Source organism: Myiozetetes cayanensis, unplaced genomic scaffold (assembly GCF_022539395.1).
Source record: "Myiozetetes cayanensis isolate MyiCay16 unplaced genomic scaffold, myiCay2020 scf12, whole genome shotgun sequence".
Lineage (NCBI taxonomy): Eukaryota > Metazoa > Chordata > Aves > Passeriformes > Tyrannidae > Myiozetetes > Myiozetetes cayanensis.
In genome coordinates, this window is record NW_026086826.1 from 24117997 (window position 1) to 24135007 (window position 17011).

Consider the following 17011-nt stretch of genomic DNA (forward strand, 5'->3'; position numbering starts at 1 on the left):
TCAAGGAGCTCCCCCAAAAAATCACATATCAAAGTGGAGGAAAGGAAAGCAAAAGCAAGCCAGGTGTTTCTTTCCTTTATCATTATCTCCCTGCTCTGATATACAACCCAGGACAGATCCACCAAGGCAATTCACCACCTGAACTCCTGTGTTGTTCTGGTCCTTTATCTACCCCTATTTCACCTCTCTCCCTGCAACATGATGCCCTCACAGGAGAGGGTACAGATTGGTGTGAGTATCAGGCAGGAATTGCAGGTGAGTGGTCGAAGCATGGATGTGAAACTGGGGCTCAAAGAGCCTTTCCATGACCTTAGAGAAGTCACTTAGTTTTTCTCATCTCTCTGGTGCTCCAAATAAAAAGCAACAGCACTCAGGTAAATGGCAGTAAAGGTTATATAAGCACCCAGGACCAAGATGGATTCCTCCACAACACGCAGCTGAGAGGAAAAACTATCACTCAGACAGCAGATAACACGAATCACTCAAACACCTCCTCTCTGACAACATCTGACGGCATTTCATTAGCATTAGGCAATTTCTAGAGAAAGACCCAATGCAGGCCTTCCAACTAATCCGCTTCTTCACACACGTTATTTATAAAAGTATGTTCAGCAAGTAAAATTAAGCTGGGGATGGTCCTCAGGGTTCAACTCTTTTAATAAGAAACGATACTCAAGCTGTGCTCTTGCGCTTTATGAATCCTGACAAATATTTTCAGTGAATTACAAGATGATATTCAAATAAGAGACATGCCTGGCAGGCTAAAATGGAAAAGAACTATAAACCAAGTATAAGAACAGACACAGATACATTACCTCATTCACTCAGGCAAGAAACACCTGCATTATGGGAAAATATTGGTATTATGGTATTATGGGAAAATACTGCTTCAGAACATTTAAAAATAAACTGCAGCTCCAGACCTCTTTCCCATACTGTAAAAACTGAATAGCCATTCCATAAAAGAAATGTTTCCTCCAACCATCTACATGCATACTGCACTGCTACCTGGCATGGCTGTCAGGTTGATAACCAAGTTCACTGGCTCTCAGCCTCTGTGAAGAACAAGCAGCGTGAAACCATTAATCATGACTTCATCACTAAGGTTATGCCCAGAGTATTTTCACAGCTTACTCTGACTTGTACTCCACTGACAAGAGACCAACTATTACAACATGTTTAAGGGGCTGGAGTGTACTAATGGCTTCCCACCAAAGTTTACAGTAAGTGCTTTTCACTGTGTGAAGACAAAATTCTTCCAAAAGGAGAAACCAAGAGCCATTTGCAGAATTTTATAACCACTGACTGGCAGGCTTCAGTGGGGTTGCTGGTTTGTTTTTGCAAGAACACAATAGTTCTGTATTTTAAAACAGCAGACACTGTGGGCTTTTTTAGATATGATTTTACAACTATTTTATTTTCTGCCAGCTAGGCAATAAAATACATCAACTCATTAAAAACATAATGCAGAAAGTTTTTGCTAAATATCATATCACAACCATAACAAGGGAATGATTAAGAGCTGTTCTATTCACAGCAAATTTCAATCTCCTCTAAAATTCACCTATATGACAAGATCAGATCAAAACTGACTAATAAAAACTATTAACTCAAAACAGAAATACACACCTTGAAAGTGAGAAGAACCACTGCAACCCCACACAACACTTGTAAACTATGGAACAAAGTTCAGTGTTTCCTTTGGAAAAATAAAGGATATAAGACCATTGGAGGATGGCTTCTCTTTTCCAGAAGGCTGTTCCTATGCACATGGTCACCCTCATACCGAAGGAGTCTTCACAGCCTTTCTGTGGGATCTGACAACTGCTGCTCTCCTCTTTTTAACTAAGGTAATTAAGAGGTTGTACAAAAACAGCAAAGAAAAAGAAAGCCCGATCCATGGACTAACGCACTAGAGTTGGACTAGAGGAATCCGCTTCAATTCTCTGTTGTACAGCAAGATCCTGTACAAACCTGAGAAAGTTGTTTAGTCCCTATGCCCAAGGCTTATTTCGTTTGCATTAAACACACAAGAGACCAGAGTAGGGGCAGAGAAGAAAAGCAGTAAAATATTGATTGTGTTCACAGCAGACAACTCATTCACTTGCCAAGCAAAGGTAATTAGTGTCTTTTGAAAAACAGGATGGCTCTCCAGCCTGAACTTCAGCTTTAATCATCAAGTTGTAACTAAACAAATCAGCTCAGTAGTGCTGAGCAGAACCACACATTCCTACCTCACAGTGTACCAGCAGAGGCTGCATTTGCTCTCTCTAGAGCCAGCAACCTACCACGTGCACATGGAAATCTTGTCTCCAAATGCTACAGGGAATAAGTATGGAAGCAGCCAGGATCCAGTGAGGTTGCACTTGTGCAGTACCACATCCACAAAGCTGTAGGAGACAGTCATTAAACAGACTTACCATACACAGCAGATTGTGGATGAGTGGAAAAAATAGCAGTCTTGTGAGTAACAGAATCATGCTGATTTCCTGCTGAGCTACCAGCAAAACTATGCTGATTTTGCTCCACGCTCCACAATGCTTAACCTTTTTTAACTCCATTTACAGAGCTACCAGACTCCCAGATATTCAGGGGCTTAAACAGTGTTGTTTAGGGTTTTCTGCTTTCAGGGCAAAAGCGGATTTCAAGTGGTTTCGGTCTGAAGAGTGGTTTCTTGACTCATCACAATCCCATTCTCAAAACTTCCTCTGGCAATGAAAAGGCTCTAGACAGACATGTCTCGAGAATTTTGGAGAGTAGTGTCATACTTAGAATAACACGCATTCGAGAAGTAAATAGTGCTCTGTTGTTGTGAGAAGCCAACCTGCATTAAGCTCCTCTCTGGAGTAGTGGTCCTGTCCACAAAGATATTCATGGTCTCCCTAAAATAATCACACACACTCTACTTCTTGCTTTGTCTAGAACTTCAGTACAAAGCAGTGCCTTTATGGTTCACCTTATAATTCACGGTTCTGACACAGGACTTGATAGAAAAGTAAGTACCAAATCTCGTGTGATATGTGGAATGGGGAAAGAAGGTATCAAAGGAAATACAAATCTATTTCTGTAAATCCCTCTGTAGATGCTGAGAATGCCTAAGATCATTGTAGAGATTTACCTGCAGCAAAACATCAAATGGAAGCAAGAGCCTCTGGAAGACACAAGTACATCCCAGTTTCCTGGACAAAGCAAGTCAGAGGAGGTAAACCTGCCTGCACAGCTGTGAAACACAGTACGTTGGTGGTACAGGTATTAAAAATGGAGAACTATGAACAGGGAGCAAAGACCCAAAGAAAAGGTGCTATAAACCAGTCCCAGTACATCCTGGGACAGATGGAAATCACACAGCCAGCCAGACTGACCAGGTTACCTATGGCATCAGACTCTGTCCATCTGCCTCTGTGGATTTGTTTCAGAAGTGCATAGAGCAGCCTCCAGAAATCCAGGCTCTGCAAAAGAAACACACAGGCAGAGAAGATCAGCAGGTGAAATATCTGCCATGTATTTAGCCTTAATTAGACAATGAAAACCGTATCTGAGCATCATATACGTGGAAGGGCACACCTGCATCCTCCCAACACCATTGAATCAGGCAGGTTCATGCATCACCTGTCTTATGAACTCTACCCACAGTTAAGGTGCACTCAGAAACAGAAGGGCTAATGCTGTCTGTGCAGCAAGACCCAGCACTTCTACTGTGAGGCTCATACATACAGGAGCACAGCTTTCCAAAACCTGCTATGATATAACCACATATGGCACATCTCACCCGTGGTCAAACAAGCACTTGAAGACACTGAGAAGATCTGAGCACGACAGTGTCAAAAACTCACAAACAAGAGGCAGCACAGAATGAGTTGGAACTGGGAATCATTTGTTGGCCACACAAGGACAGCACGCTGGCAAACTGAAACAGTGATTCTTACAGCTGGAATTTCGGTCAACACTCGTAAAATCCTTAAAATAGCTAACTGAGCAAGGGGGGCACCCTGTGTGCGAGCTGCAGGCTGCACAAGACCCAAGCTGGGGGGCAGCACAGGGCAGCAAACCTCAGGTGACACTGGAGACGTGTTGCAGACCACGGCGAAGGGCCAAGCTCTAAATTCAAACCAGAGCACGATAAAACCCTCAGCAGAGCAGCGACCCGAGAGCCACCTAACACGTGTCGGCTGGGCACCACTCCAAACCTCACCGCCCCGGCGCCTGTCCCACGGCTCAGCCCCTGTCCCCCTCCAGCCCTGCCCTGTCCCACGGCCCAGCCCCACTGGCGTGTCCCGGTGCCTGTGCGCTGTCGCCGTGTCCCCGCGGGGCGGGCGGGGGTCTCACCGCCTGCGGCCGGTCGAACCTGGCGCGGCGCAGGGTGTCGGGGGCGGGCCGGCCGCGGGGCGGCAGGGCCCGGCACAGCGCCCCAGCGGCGGCCGACAGCGCCCGGCCCCGCTCCCGGTGCTCCCGGTGCTCCCGGTGCTCCCGGTGCTCCCGGTGCTCCCGGTGCTGCCGCCCCCGCATCCCGCTGCCGCCGCCGCCGCTTCCCGCCCGCTCCGCGCCGCCTTTCCGCCCGCTGCGCCCGCTGCGGCGCCCCCTGCCCGCCGGGAGGGAGCACTGCGGGCTCCCCGCCTGCCTCCCTGGATATCCTGGATATCCTGGATATCCATGGCCTTCCCGCTGCTCGTTCCGCCTGTGCGCGGGGCTCGGGGCAGAGCGCGCTCCTGGTCATCCCAGCCACCCACACGTGTCACCTCCCACTGCCCGCACGTGCCCCGAGCCACGGCCACGTGTCCCGCCCGGCAAAAAAAAACATCCTGGCGGGAAGAGCTGTTGCAAAAGCCTGCTTCGGTTCTTCCTAAAACGTAGCTCTGTTGCAGGCTCACCCGCTTCTCGGGTGATGGGAGAGCACAAGGTTTGCCAACAGCAGCAGCAGCAGGTCCGCGGATGTTCCCGCCTGCCTCTGGCTCAGCGGGGTGTGATGCAGCAAGTTTGGGTACCCAGGCATAGAACCATTTAACTGAAGCAATCCCAGGGATTAATCCTTGGGCAGCAGTGGGGGAGAAACGGATTTGCCATTTGAGAAACAACGTGAGTTCCTGAGAGGGAAAGTCTACCCTTGGCCAGGGTTTACACAGCCAAAACCTGGTCCAGAGATGGATTCCCGCTGAGGGTTTACAGACGGAGCACAGCCAGGGACACCGGTCTGCTCCACCAGCACTGCGGGGATCCTGCCTGTGCCTAGACATGAGACCTGCTGGAAACTCCCACTGGTGGTTTCTTGGCCAGCTACCCAGTTCATAGCCCATTTAACATGCTCACTATGGATCTAGCATGATGCTTTTCCTTTTTTTTTTCCCCAGTATCTGAACAACATGAACCAACATGTGAAATTCCTTCCCGCTACAGAATAGCCTCTTGCAGCCAAGTGGCTGCTCACAGCGAGGAGAGAAATCGCAGGGGTCCAACGAGACCTCCAACCAACATGAACTGTGTTTGCACTCTTTCCCTCTAGTTGCTCCTCTCCTGCCTCCCACCCCTGCGCTGGGGAGCACAGCCCTTTCCAACACTGAGTGCTGTATTAGAGCTCTTGCAGTCCTGTGGATCCTGGCTGCTACTCCAGCCAGCCCTCAAAGGACCCCTGGGTGTGAGTTATCCAGGCTTAAGGATTTTTAAAATATCTTCTCTAGCAGCTGTTGTCTCACATCCTCCTTTCCTAATGGCCTGGAAAGCATTTTCCTTATCCCTCATCTAGTTCTAGCTCAGCAATCTCTATCTACTTCTTTGCTCTCCTTCCTAACAGGTTTGGCACCTCCACACACTTCTTTGTCTTGTTTCCCAACAGCCCATAAAGTCCTTTATTATCGCCCAGAGCCTTATCGAACCTGGACAATCCTCTGCTGTCTTTGGCATCCTTCTTGGCTTTCCATACCTTGCTGCTATTGGGTGCTGTCTGTTCCTTCCATGACACATAGCTTGTCTATTTTCCCGTCCCCGCTGTAGTCTCCAAGCAGGAGGACCTTCAGCTGGAGCCAATTTCCTGTGTTTTCTTGACCACTACATAAACCCTGCCTAAAGCTATCCCTGTCCCCACACAAAATCCTCTGTCTAGGCCTCTCCTCCCCAGGGCAGCTGCTGAGACAAGGGCTCTCCTGCATCACCCAGTGCACGCACGGGGGAGTGGTTCTGCCCATCACCCCTCCTCTGGGCTCCTCTCCCCCAGCCCACACACTAAACCCCCAGGCCAGTGAGCATCACCACCCAGCATATGAGAGTGGCAGCTGGGATCCACACCATCCCAGCACTCCCAGAGCCCCCATGATGCCTCTCCATCCCACTGGCCAGACCAACCGCACAGCACCCCAGAGCCAGGCTGGCTGCCCTCCTGGCCAGCATCCCCTGGTCTCTGGCCCCATGGCTCCCCTGGCACTCAGCTCTGTGGGTGCAGCTGACACAACAAGCCTGGGGCTGCAGAGAGCTGGCGCTTGGCCACGGGCAAGTTGGACGCCAGGCAGCAAATCCCAGCCTCTCTGGCGCGGCACAGTGTGGCGGGGGCTCAGTCCCGGCATGTGAGGCCCCACTTATCTGCTCTGCTGGCTCCCTGGGTGGTTTTCCCAGGGTGGGAGAAGCTGATGGGAAGGCAATGGTTTCCTGCTGCAGAGATGGACCTTGTGCTGTGGACAGATGAAGGAGGTGACAGCATGACAGCCCCCAGTGTGCTGTCCCAGCAGGGATGGTGATGGCACCCCACCGGCAGCAGAACCCCTGCTCTGCTGCATCCAGGCCTCCTTCCCTCCCCTGTCTCAGGCACCAGTCCCATGGGACTGGCAGATGGAAAGAAGCAATAGCTGGCTAACATCAGCACACAACCCTGATGTCACCATGGGCACCTGCGAGGTTGCAAGAGACCACTTGAAGCCTCCAGGACCCTCTGTATGGCAGGGGGAAGCGGGACAGAGCTGGCTCATTGGCTCAATCTGCCTGGCTGTTGCCCTGAGCTCCCCAGCACTGGGGCAGATTCGGGACGAACCGAGCTGCGGTTTGCCCCAGCAGCGAGCATGGCAGTGGGGACCACAACGGGAAGGGAAGGTCTGGCCACATACTGAGGGGCCAGGGGTGCTCCTCCTGGGGAGAGGCCACTGGACTTCGCCCTCTCTGGGTTCCTGTGCTCGTGTGATGCTGCACAGCCACGCAGCCGCACATTTTTGGCACGATGTGTCAGCTGGGGTCATTTCCGCCCTGGGTGACTCAGCGGGGCCAAGGGCGCCTGTTTGCTCCCGTGCCATGGCAACCCGCCACCACAGACTCTGCGCGCTGTTGCCAGAGAGGACGGCAGCCCGTCCCGGTCCCATTGCCTCATGCCAATTGTATGTGATAACGGCCATCTCTGCCCGCTCCAGCAGCAGCACGGCTTCCTGATGTCACCTCAGCCCAGCCCTGCCAAAGGGAAGGTGTGTGCTCTCCTTCTGGGAAAACAACTCTTTCGCTGTCTTTTTTTGTTTTTTTTTTTAATGCTTTTATCCCCGTGAAGACACAGACAGGAGCCAGCCTGTCTCCAGGCCAGGCCCCCAGGCCAGGCATCAGTGCTTCCCACACTCCACCACCAGCTCAGGCAGCCGGAGCTCCTCACTCCTCTGCTCTCCCCTCTCCTCCTCTGCAGCCATCCTAGCAGAGCACAGCTTCTTTCCTTGCCTGCTCAAGGGAGGCCTTGGGTGGCCAGAGCATTTCACACCCTGAGCAGGTCAGGCACGCAGCACCACTTCCAGTTGCAAACATTTCCAGCTCCTTCCCTGCGCTCTCCCGAATCTTTTATACATGCTCTCTCTCCCCTCGCTGGGACATCAGGTTAACCAGAGTGGGAAAAGGCAGCAGGGCCAACATGATGCCAGCAGGAAGGAGCTGAGCAGCACAGGGGCTGTGAATACAAGCTGCCTGGCATCTCCCTGCCAGAGAGCTCTGAGCCTCCTCCTCCTGACACCGCCCTCAGCAATGGATGCAAGAGGTGCTGCTACTGCTGGCATGGCCCACAGACATTTAGCATGCTGAGTCGCATCGTGTCACAATTGTACATGATTGAGATCCCTGAAAGGGACCGTAACAGCTCCTCAAATGCTCTAGTGCAGGTTTTCCAAGACACAGTCAGTCTGCAACAGGCCTGTGTGTGGGCTGTAGCGCCAAAATTCAAGGTCAGCTCCCAGCAGTTGGATGTTTAAGATGGGCGTTGGCGTTTCAGGCCCTCTGATACAGAGGTCTGAACTTTCAGTATGATAAGTGAATTGGAAAGGATTAGAAAAGAGATCTGAGATCTCAGCAACCCTCTGTTCTCAGAGTTTCACCCTTCTGACTTTAATAGACAAGCTGACGTTCCTCTGCACAGAGGGAAACTCCCTCTGACCTCTTCTGCCCCCCGGGCCTTTAACAAAAGACTCACCAAAGAAACACAAGAGGCTTTGGTGGGAAGCTCTTGCACCCTTCCACCTTGGAAACTCTCCCTGTTTCCTTGGAAATAACGCAAGAGGGATGAAAGTAAAACTCAGCTTTAAGTGCCTGATGTCAACTTTTATGCTTGGTCTCCTTCCTTGGAAAAGCCACCTAGGACCTGACAAACATCCCACCCACCTCACATTTCCCCACCCAGCTCCTCTCCAACACTGGACCACCAGCAATGGGAACGGGGTGAGGGTAGAACAGCCTGTCCCCTCCTCTCCTTGCTCCTTGAGTAGACCTCAGTCTCCACTACTGAGGTCTAGTTCATGGGCTCATTCACCTCTCATTATGTCCCTGGTCGTCCCACTTACCCAGAGTCCTTCTGCCTTCAGTATCTTCAGCTGCTTCAATATTTGCTGGGGATGTTGCTCCCCATCAGGAACAAGGTTTGAGCCCCTCTTTGCTACCTCTGCAAAGCTGTTTCCGCTGGTGAGATGGGGCTTCCCCAACCCACTGCTTTGCAGAGCTGGGATGGGAAGTCCCAGCTCACCACGAGAGCTTGCAGAGCTGCACAGTCCTTCTTACCACACTGTCTAGATAAGAAGGCAGATTTCTGAGGTGTTAGGAGATGGGCAGACACATTCTTGACCAAAAAGATATCAGAGCTCTTTGAGCTTAACACAAATCAGCTTTAAAAATACTCAAAGCAGTGGTGAGCAGGATACCACACAGTTACAGACTGGCTTCATCCCCATGATCCCTGCACAGTAAAGAGCATGAACCCCCTGCAGCCACAGCCCCCGTGCCATTTTCCTCCAGCCCTGCCTGCACCCTGCCTGACCCTGGAGGAACACGGCTTTATTTGGAGAAACACTGCAGGGAAACAAGCTGGTGCCACCCCACAGCAGGTGCCTGTACTTCCAAGGCTCCCGTGTCCTTGATACTCTCAGGCACATGATGTGACTCTTGGGGATGGTCCTGTGCAGGGCTAAAGGTTGGACTCCATGATCCTTGTGGGTCCCTTGCTTTGGATTAAGGTCTGTCAATCTGTGCTGAGAGGATGCAGGGCCAGGTGACTCAAATCAGCCCCTCCTCCCTGCACTGTGCCCCCACTGGGGCTGAACTAGCATCCATTCCTTTTATAGATCAGCTGAAGGACCCCCAAGCCCCTTTCTGTCCGACTCTCCTTTTTTCTTCTCTAGAGAAAGCCACAAAGCCAGGGTGGGGAGCAACGGCCGTTTAGTTTCTGAGCCCATCCTGTTTCCTGTCCTTTGCCAAAACCTCTTCTGCTTCCCTACCCAGGGCGTTGAGGCTCGCCCACGCCCAGCTGCCAGAGAAACTGGTGATGTTGTTTGTTTTCTTTGTCACAGTGATGAAGTGTTTATAGCAACTATCACCCCACAATCCAAAGACGTCACTGATCTCAGCCCAAGCTTCTGAAATAATGGCAGAGAAAGCACAGCCCCGTCCTCCAGGGTCAGTAACGGTGCTGTTTCAGGTCACCAAACCAGGGGACCTTTGGGCTGGGCATCACCACACTGTAAATTACTCTACACGTTTTGCTGTCCCAGACAGGCACCTAGGGGCAGGGGCCATGCCCTGCCTGTACCTGTGATGGCAGTGATAACCCCATGATGGCTCCCTGGTGACCTGGCAGGACATGGGGGCTGCCAGCGACCTCCCCAGGGTCTGCTCTCTGCCTTGAGCATTGGGAGCAGCTGGTAGGGCACACCAAGCTGCCACCCCTTGGCTGCTCCCCCCAGGAAGCCGGGATTTTCCCTGAGCATCCTGTTCATCCTGTTGCAGGAGCAGCACAGCCAGGGCATCACTGCACTGGGAGGGAAGGGACCATCCCTGCCTGCCCTAAGCTCAGAGCCGAGAGCATCACGGACAGAATGCACTGGAAGTCATACTGCTGTGTGTTTGTGCAGCTCACACTGCAGGCCCCAGAGTTATACTGTTCAATAGAGAAAAGACTGTGTCTGGTGACACCCCACCTCCCTGGCACACTGTCCGCTGCTGATCCAGCCTGCGCATCGAGGGGAGGCCCGGCTCGGGCGTGGATTTCCTATCCAAATGCGATACAGCTGTTTCTGCTTCCTCTCCATAGACCAAAGCAAGTTTTAAAAAAATCAATTTATCGTATATTTTCTTTGACCAAGGCTCCTTGCGGATGTGACCTGTGCCTGAACTGCCCAACCTCACAGCATCAAGGCTGGAGCAGGCAGAGACTGGCTTGTACAAGCACAGCTCTTGGAGAGGAGTATGCCGACAGTGAGTCCTGGGGCTAAAAGACATCTCAGGGAGCTCCTACTGCAGGGTAGGCGGAAAAACAGGACACTAAGGAGATTTTGGGAATCAAAACCCAAGGGCTTTTCCACAGAGCTTGCTTGAGAGACCCCTGTTTTTAACACACGTTCCCTCCCCTACACAGCACAAAGTGAGGCAGATGCAGGATCAATTTCAGCTGCAGCTGCACAGACCTGGCACAGCTCAGTACCCACATCCCTCCACACAGCCAAGGCAGGGAGAGATGTCCCCAGCCACCACAGCTACACCGCAAATCCACAGCAGGGACAAAAGCAGCCCCAGGCAGCACACTGCAAACAGCAACACCCTGCAAACAGCGATGCACTGCAAACAGTGATGCACTGCCTCCCGCCCCAGCTGCAGCCACTGCCCACAGAAAGGACTGGCAGATGAAGGTCTGGGTTACCCCAGCAGCACTTGCTTTTCCATACCTCTCATTGATTTCCTTGTCATCCCTGATGGCCTGGAACCTTGCACTTGGGAATTAGCTACTCCTGAAGTTTTAGTGCAAGGCCCTGCTGGGAAAGACCAGGAGCCCAATTCACAGGTCCCTTTCCCAGCTGGACACACTTATGCAAATCAAGAGGATGACAAGGCTTCTGTTTGCCTTATTTTTAATGCTTGAGGGAAAGCACTATCTCACTGGCACGCTCAAGGCTGCTGAGATTGTATCACTAGTTTGCTTTGAAGCTCAGTTGGCAGAGGAAAGCCTCGTCCCAGTGCCCCAGGGGTGGCTGGGTGCCAGCTGCGGTGGCCAGGAGCCATGTGTCCATGGGTGCTGGCACCCCCGGGACACTGCTGGCAAGGGCAGCGGTGGGAGCAGGAGGGCAGGGGACCCTACGAGCCCTGGCTGGCTGGGAAGTCTGGTGACAGCTGAACAGCGATAGCTGGGGTTTGCCTTTCACACAGACGCCTGTGTTTGTTGTGCTAACTGGGTGGGAGGTGAGGCAGCGCCGGCTGTTCGAGTTCATCCCACTGAAGCATTCCTAGTGGGTGCTGAGCCTTGTAGCATTAAGCAAGTTTTAATTGGAAGTTTTAAGATGCTTATCAGATCAGGCTGCTTTTGACAGCGAAGATTTTGACATTGGACGTGTACCTCTGACCCCTGAGGGTTTTGGCCAAGCCCCAGGAGGGCTGGCATGACTGTAAGATGCAAAGCAGTCTCTAAGGAAATGCATGCATAAACTGTCAACGAAAATATCCCAGTGGGTGATGAGGTATCTCTGAATATGTAAATGGGTGGCTCAGATTAGGTAAAGACATGGTTAAGAAGCCATTTTAGAAACATCCCTCAAGTTGATATCTTTGACATCTGTGAGTGCTGTTCTTCCAGCGGGGCAAAGATGTTAAAACACAAAAGAGCAAAGCTCTTATGAGCCAGCACTTGCTCTGTAACACCACACCTCTACTTTCCCCACCAAGGGAGGCTGGCTCTGCCTCAACAGTAACCTCCCAGCTCACTTGGTCTTTTTGTATGCCTGCTCAGAGCAAAAGCAGCAAATACCAGGTTATCCTGCTGTGACAGGTAACCCCCTCCCAGCAAGACACTTCTCTGCCCCAAACAACGGCTGCACAGGGCCATCTTGTACCCAGGAGCAGATCTGGGGGCTGCCCATGAGCATGGCTTTCCAGCAGGCAGTGCCTGAGGCTGGGACATGGCCAGGAGGCTGTGGAGTGCCGCAGAGACCTCAGGGCAACAGTCTCAGCCCCTCATTCAGCAGCACTGCATGCCTCCACTTTAAGCCCATGACAGCCACAAGCAACAAGAGCTGGCTTACAGTGGGAGCAACTACACTCTAGACTTCTGCATATGTCTCCACACAGACCCAGTGAGGCTGTGGGTGGAGTAGGACCTTGCTCCCAAAAGCAGGGAGACTCCAACCCTGGACAAGCACCAGTACAACACCCATCACCCCTTTCCCTTGGGGCGTGCTCACCCATAGCACCTGGGACTGCTTTCACCACCCCAGGGCTCAGTGGTGGGCAGCCAAGGGCAGGACACTGCACACACCAGGAACAGAAGCACATGGAGCCATCACATAATGTTTCAATCCAAAGGCCACAGAAAGGTCCATGGGGTCCTCAAGCAAATGGCAAGCGAGTCCTGCAGGACCCCTGTCACAGAGAGCACAGCTGCTACATGGGGGAAGCATCTTTTGGTTTATTAAAGACTGAAAATACAACTGTGGGCCCAGCCACGAGAGCTGGGTGCCAGAAGCAGAGCTAAGTTTTGGCTGGAAGGGTGCGGTCTCCTCTCCAGGCAGCCTTCAGCAATACCAGCCAAATTTCCTATCCGGCAGGGCGACCCAACGGCCCCACCCCAGCAGTACTCCATCTGGAGCAGACGCCCCTCTCCACACCAGCCCCAGCCTTGGTTACTTATTGCTTTGAACGTGCTAGTCTAGTACAGAGTGAATTAAAAACAAAAATGCATGTCTGTTGCGGTGTGTCTGTGCTGTCTTCGGACTGTGCTGGGAACCCTGGCCGTCAGACCTGGAGAGGGATGGAAAAGAGGAGTGGATGAAGTCAGGCTGGGCTGGGAGCAGAGATATCCCAGGGACAAGCAGTGCTCCAGGACAGCCCCTGTCTTTGCCAACAAGCCACAAAGCAAAAAGCCTCTGTCACCCACTGCAGGAGCTAAGCGGGTGCTGACGGTCAGTTGGGACTGTGCAGAGCAGCAGCTGGCACCCAGCAGGTTGCTCCCAAACACCAGTGCAAGGGCTGGGAGTCACAGCCAGCCCAGAGAGATGCTGTGGCACGGCCTGCCTTCCCTGCTTGCCTGAGGGAGGACAGCCCCAGGAGGGGGGCCAGCCCATGGAGCCGGAGGCAGGAGGGGAGCTCCAAGGGAAGCACCAACCTGAGGTTTACTTGAACGTGTGGCTCTCAGCTCCTCCCCGGCCAAACCCTGGAAGAGAGGCAGAGCAGGGTCAGCATTGCTGCGGGATGGGGAGCACACTGAGGGCTGCAACCGGCCGAGAGACAGGATCCGAGACCCCTGCCCTCCCTCCCACAACACCAGCCACAGCCACCCTACCTTTCGGCCCGAACAAGGCGGCATAGCAGGGGTGGTTGCAGTATGGTTTGCCATCGTGCTGCCGGGAGAGAGAAAGAGCATCAGCCCTAACCACCCTTCAGCTCCACGTCTGCCCATTCCAGCCCTCGGCTGCAGACGACTGGGACCTCCTAGGCAGCAAACCTCACCTCTGCATGGCCTCCAGACGTCAGGGTTTTGTTACACTTCTCACATCTCAAGCAGGGCCGGTGCCAGTCCTTCCCCAGAGAAGTCACCTTCTCAGCTGCCACAGAAAGGAGTGGGTTATTTGAGGCACTGAACAGGCATAAGTCCGTTTTGGCAGATTGGTCTCCCTGTCATCAACCCTAGGGAGGACATTTCTGGGCATTTTCTCAAGTCTATTTGTCCAGGACAGAGGGCACTGTGTTTCAAACACAAGTGTTCACTGTGCACACACAACACCATACACATCCAAGTGCACAGATCCGAAACAGCAGTGCCACGCCCAGGGTGAACACTACTGCATCCATGAGGATGGGCTGACTTCTGTCTGTCTTCCAAAGATCTGAGGACCTCCCTACTTGCAACATCAACCTGCAAGGGGATTAATTTCTCCCCAGCAAACTGGAGCCCGAGTGAACGCTAGAGTTGGCAAGGGCGAAGGGGAATGCTGGCGAGGACTGGGGAGGCAAAGCCATTGTCATGCTCTGCCAATATGAACCAGTTCCTTCCAGCCACAGCTCTGATCCTGCAGGGACCATGGCAAACCAGAGCAGGGCTGGAGTTTGGCTGGGGTTCAGGCTGCCGTGGGAGGGACAACATCCTGGAGCCAAGACATGTTTATGGAGAGAGGGGGGAACACAGGGTGGCTTTTAATTGTAGCACAGCAGGGGAGGAGGGTATTTTCTGCAGACGTGTCCTCCTCATATTGGCAGCTCCGCTCCTGGGAATTTATTAAGTGATTTAACAGAGCTGTCCACAGGAACCCTGTCAGAGCCAGGTCTGAGCACTCTCCCCATGCCTGCAAAAGGAGGTAGAGCAATGGGATGGAGCCACTGTGGGTAGTGCGTGCCCTGAGGGGCCCTCGGCAGCCTGACACATCTCTTCCTTCGAGCCCAAATATGCCCACAACAGCTTGTACAGGGAGCAAGCTGGCGGCTGCAGAGGTGGGAGCGGGGGCAGTGCCCAAATGTCACAAGGCAGCCCTGCTGCCATTCTCCAGTGCCACAAAGGGCCTCCTGTGCCCGCAGCCTGGCAGGGACCACAGTGTCCTCCCTGTCTGGGCACCCCCAGTAGTCCAAGCCTGGCCAGCGGCAGGACCCTCTCATTACAGGGTTTCTGGAAGGAGCTCAGCCTCCCCAACTCTCGCACACACATCTGCACCAACACTTGGGCAGGAGCTCTGTCAAGGCTCACTGCAGCGGGGCCCCCCGGCGCTCGGACATGCAGATGGGATTCCTGCAAACCCTGTGCTCAGTCCTCTCAGCATCAGCTCCTCCTCATCCCTGCACTCCATAGACAGATTTTGACCCAAAGCAGCCTGAGGCACGGCTGAGCAGGACTGCCAGGCTCTGAGAGTCCCAGGGTGCCATGAGGCGAGGTTTTTTCTGCCTGCTCTGCCAGTGCTCTGGATTATCCGAAGGCACAGAAATCAGGCGTCAATCTTGGTCCTCCAGCAGCTTTTGAACCCTTTTCAGCCTCTGCATCAACAGAGACATTTCGTAAGAGCAGCCTGATAAGCGCAAGTTCAAACCCCTCCTTGGTCAAACGATCCCGTCCTGGTGTCTCCGCAGCCGCACCTGCGGGCACGGCAAACCCAGGCCGCCCGAACGGGACTGACGCAGATCCACAGGGAAAGGCAGATCCTGACACCACCACACTGGCAGCTCCTGATATCAAACCACATGGGTAAATGGTGCCTCAGGACCCTCGGTCGCAGGAGGGAGACACAAACTATATTGTGCCAAAACCTCATCTCAAAGTGAGTTCAAGTTTAGGCAAAGCGATGTTCCCCGACTGCGGGAACAACATCCTCAGCAGCCCTCCGGGCAGTGCCCAGGCCAGACCCAATGCACACCCACAGGGTGTGCTAATGGGCACGGCTGTTTGACCAGGAGAGCGGCCCCTGTGTTTGAGCCTCAAACTTCTTGGAAGAACACAAGTAGTTGGGGCACACCCACAAGAGCACAAATAAAGAAGAGAGGGAAGTCAGCGCTTAGGTTCCAGATCTCTTGTCTCTAGTAAATTAAAGAGCAGGGAGTGCATATAAGCTGCTCCCAGCAAAGCCCCCTCAAGTTCAGTTACATCAGGGATGTGGGGAGGTTTGGCAGCCAGAACCTGCCCATTCCAGCAGCTGCTGGCAGGGTGAGAGGCTTGAACCCCCCACATACCCTCAGTCAGGACAGCAGGAACCATGGCACCAGAAGGGGAAGAAGCTTCAGGGCCCCAGTTTGGAAGGAGGACATCTGCAGAAAGCCCAGCAGCAGACAGCAGCCCAACAAGTCTCACAACTAGCCTGCAACCGCGGCTTAAAAATAACACCCCAGAGGTGTCATCCCGCTGTGCTAAACCTCACAGAACAACGTGTGGGCAACCCACTGAGCCAGGAACTTGCCGGAAGGCAGGATTTGCTCACCTGCCCTGGCTTTCAGAGCAGTGAGCTGCACCGGCTGGGCCCTTGGGCTCCGGACTGGCACAGGGCTGCGGGCTGCGCTGGGAAGGAAATGGGGCTGAGCTCCCGTGTTCTGCTGGGAGTACCCAGCGCAGCCTGCGCTCTGCAGCCAGGCACCTCCTCGGATGGATCTATAGGGTCACCCACCCGGGGCACCCCGGAGGCCCACAGCGCAGGGTGAGAAACTTTAGGGCACCCGCAAGAATTTGCAGAGATGAGGTGCGCAGCATCGGGGCACCCAGAACCCACAGTGCCGGGGTGTCCGAGGGACCCGCAGCTGGGCGGGGTGCAGCATCGGTGCCCGACAGCCCTGCCGTCCCCCCGGGATGGGGGCGGCTGGGAAGGGGGCAGGAAGCCCTTACCGAAGTAGACCTCCTTCTGGCAGCGGGGACACTTAGGCATGGTCTCGGCTCGGCTGGGCTCGGGGCGCTGCTCGCACCGGTTGTGGGATGCTGCGCGTTGGCCCCGTCAGAGTCACTGCCCGCCCGCCCCGCCCTGCCCCGCCCAGATGTGCGGCCCCGCCCGCAGCTGGAAGCGCCCGCCCGGGGCGCAGCCCTGCAGGGCCTCCCACGATGGGATCCTGCACCCCCTTCCCGCCCTATACCCCC

The 17011-nt window shown here is 53.7% G+C and overlaps 2 protein-coding genes across 2 annotated transcripts in view; both read right to left on the reverse strand.

Annotated features, from left to right (window-relative positions):
- TEDC1 (tubulin epsilon and delta complex 1) overlaps window positions 1-4506 on the reverse strand; it is a 72246-nt gene extending 67740 nt beyond the window's left edge. Inside the window, exons 1-2 of the mRNA XM_050307112.1 lie at window positions 4327-4506; window positions 3371-3449 (exon numbers count right to left, since the gene is read on the reverse strand). Of these exons, the coding sequence (XP_050163069.1) occupies window positions 3371-3449; window positions 4327-4506 (259 nt within the window). The remainder of the gene's footprint in view (window positions 1-3370; window positions 3450-4326) is intronic.
- Window positions 4507-12856: 8350 nt separating this feature from the next.
- On the reverse strand, window positions 12857-16882 carry CRIP1 (cysteine rich protein 1). Its single transcript, XM_050307082.1, has 5 exons — window positions 16766-16882; window positions 13921-14015; window positions 13754-13811; window positions 13577-13624; window positions 12857-13212 (listed from the first exon to the last, which is right to left on the reverse strand). Exons 1-4 carry the CDS (start codon window positions 16803-16805, stop codon window positions 13584-13586), a joined length of 234 nt encoding a protein of 77 aa, XP_050163039.1. The 5' UTR covers window positions 16806-16882; the 3' UTR covers window positions 12857-13212; window positions 13577-13583.
- Window positions 16883-17011: the final 129 nt, after the last annotated feature.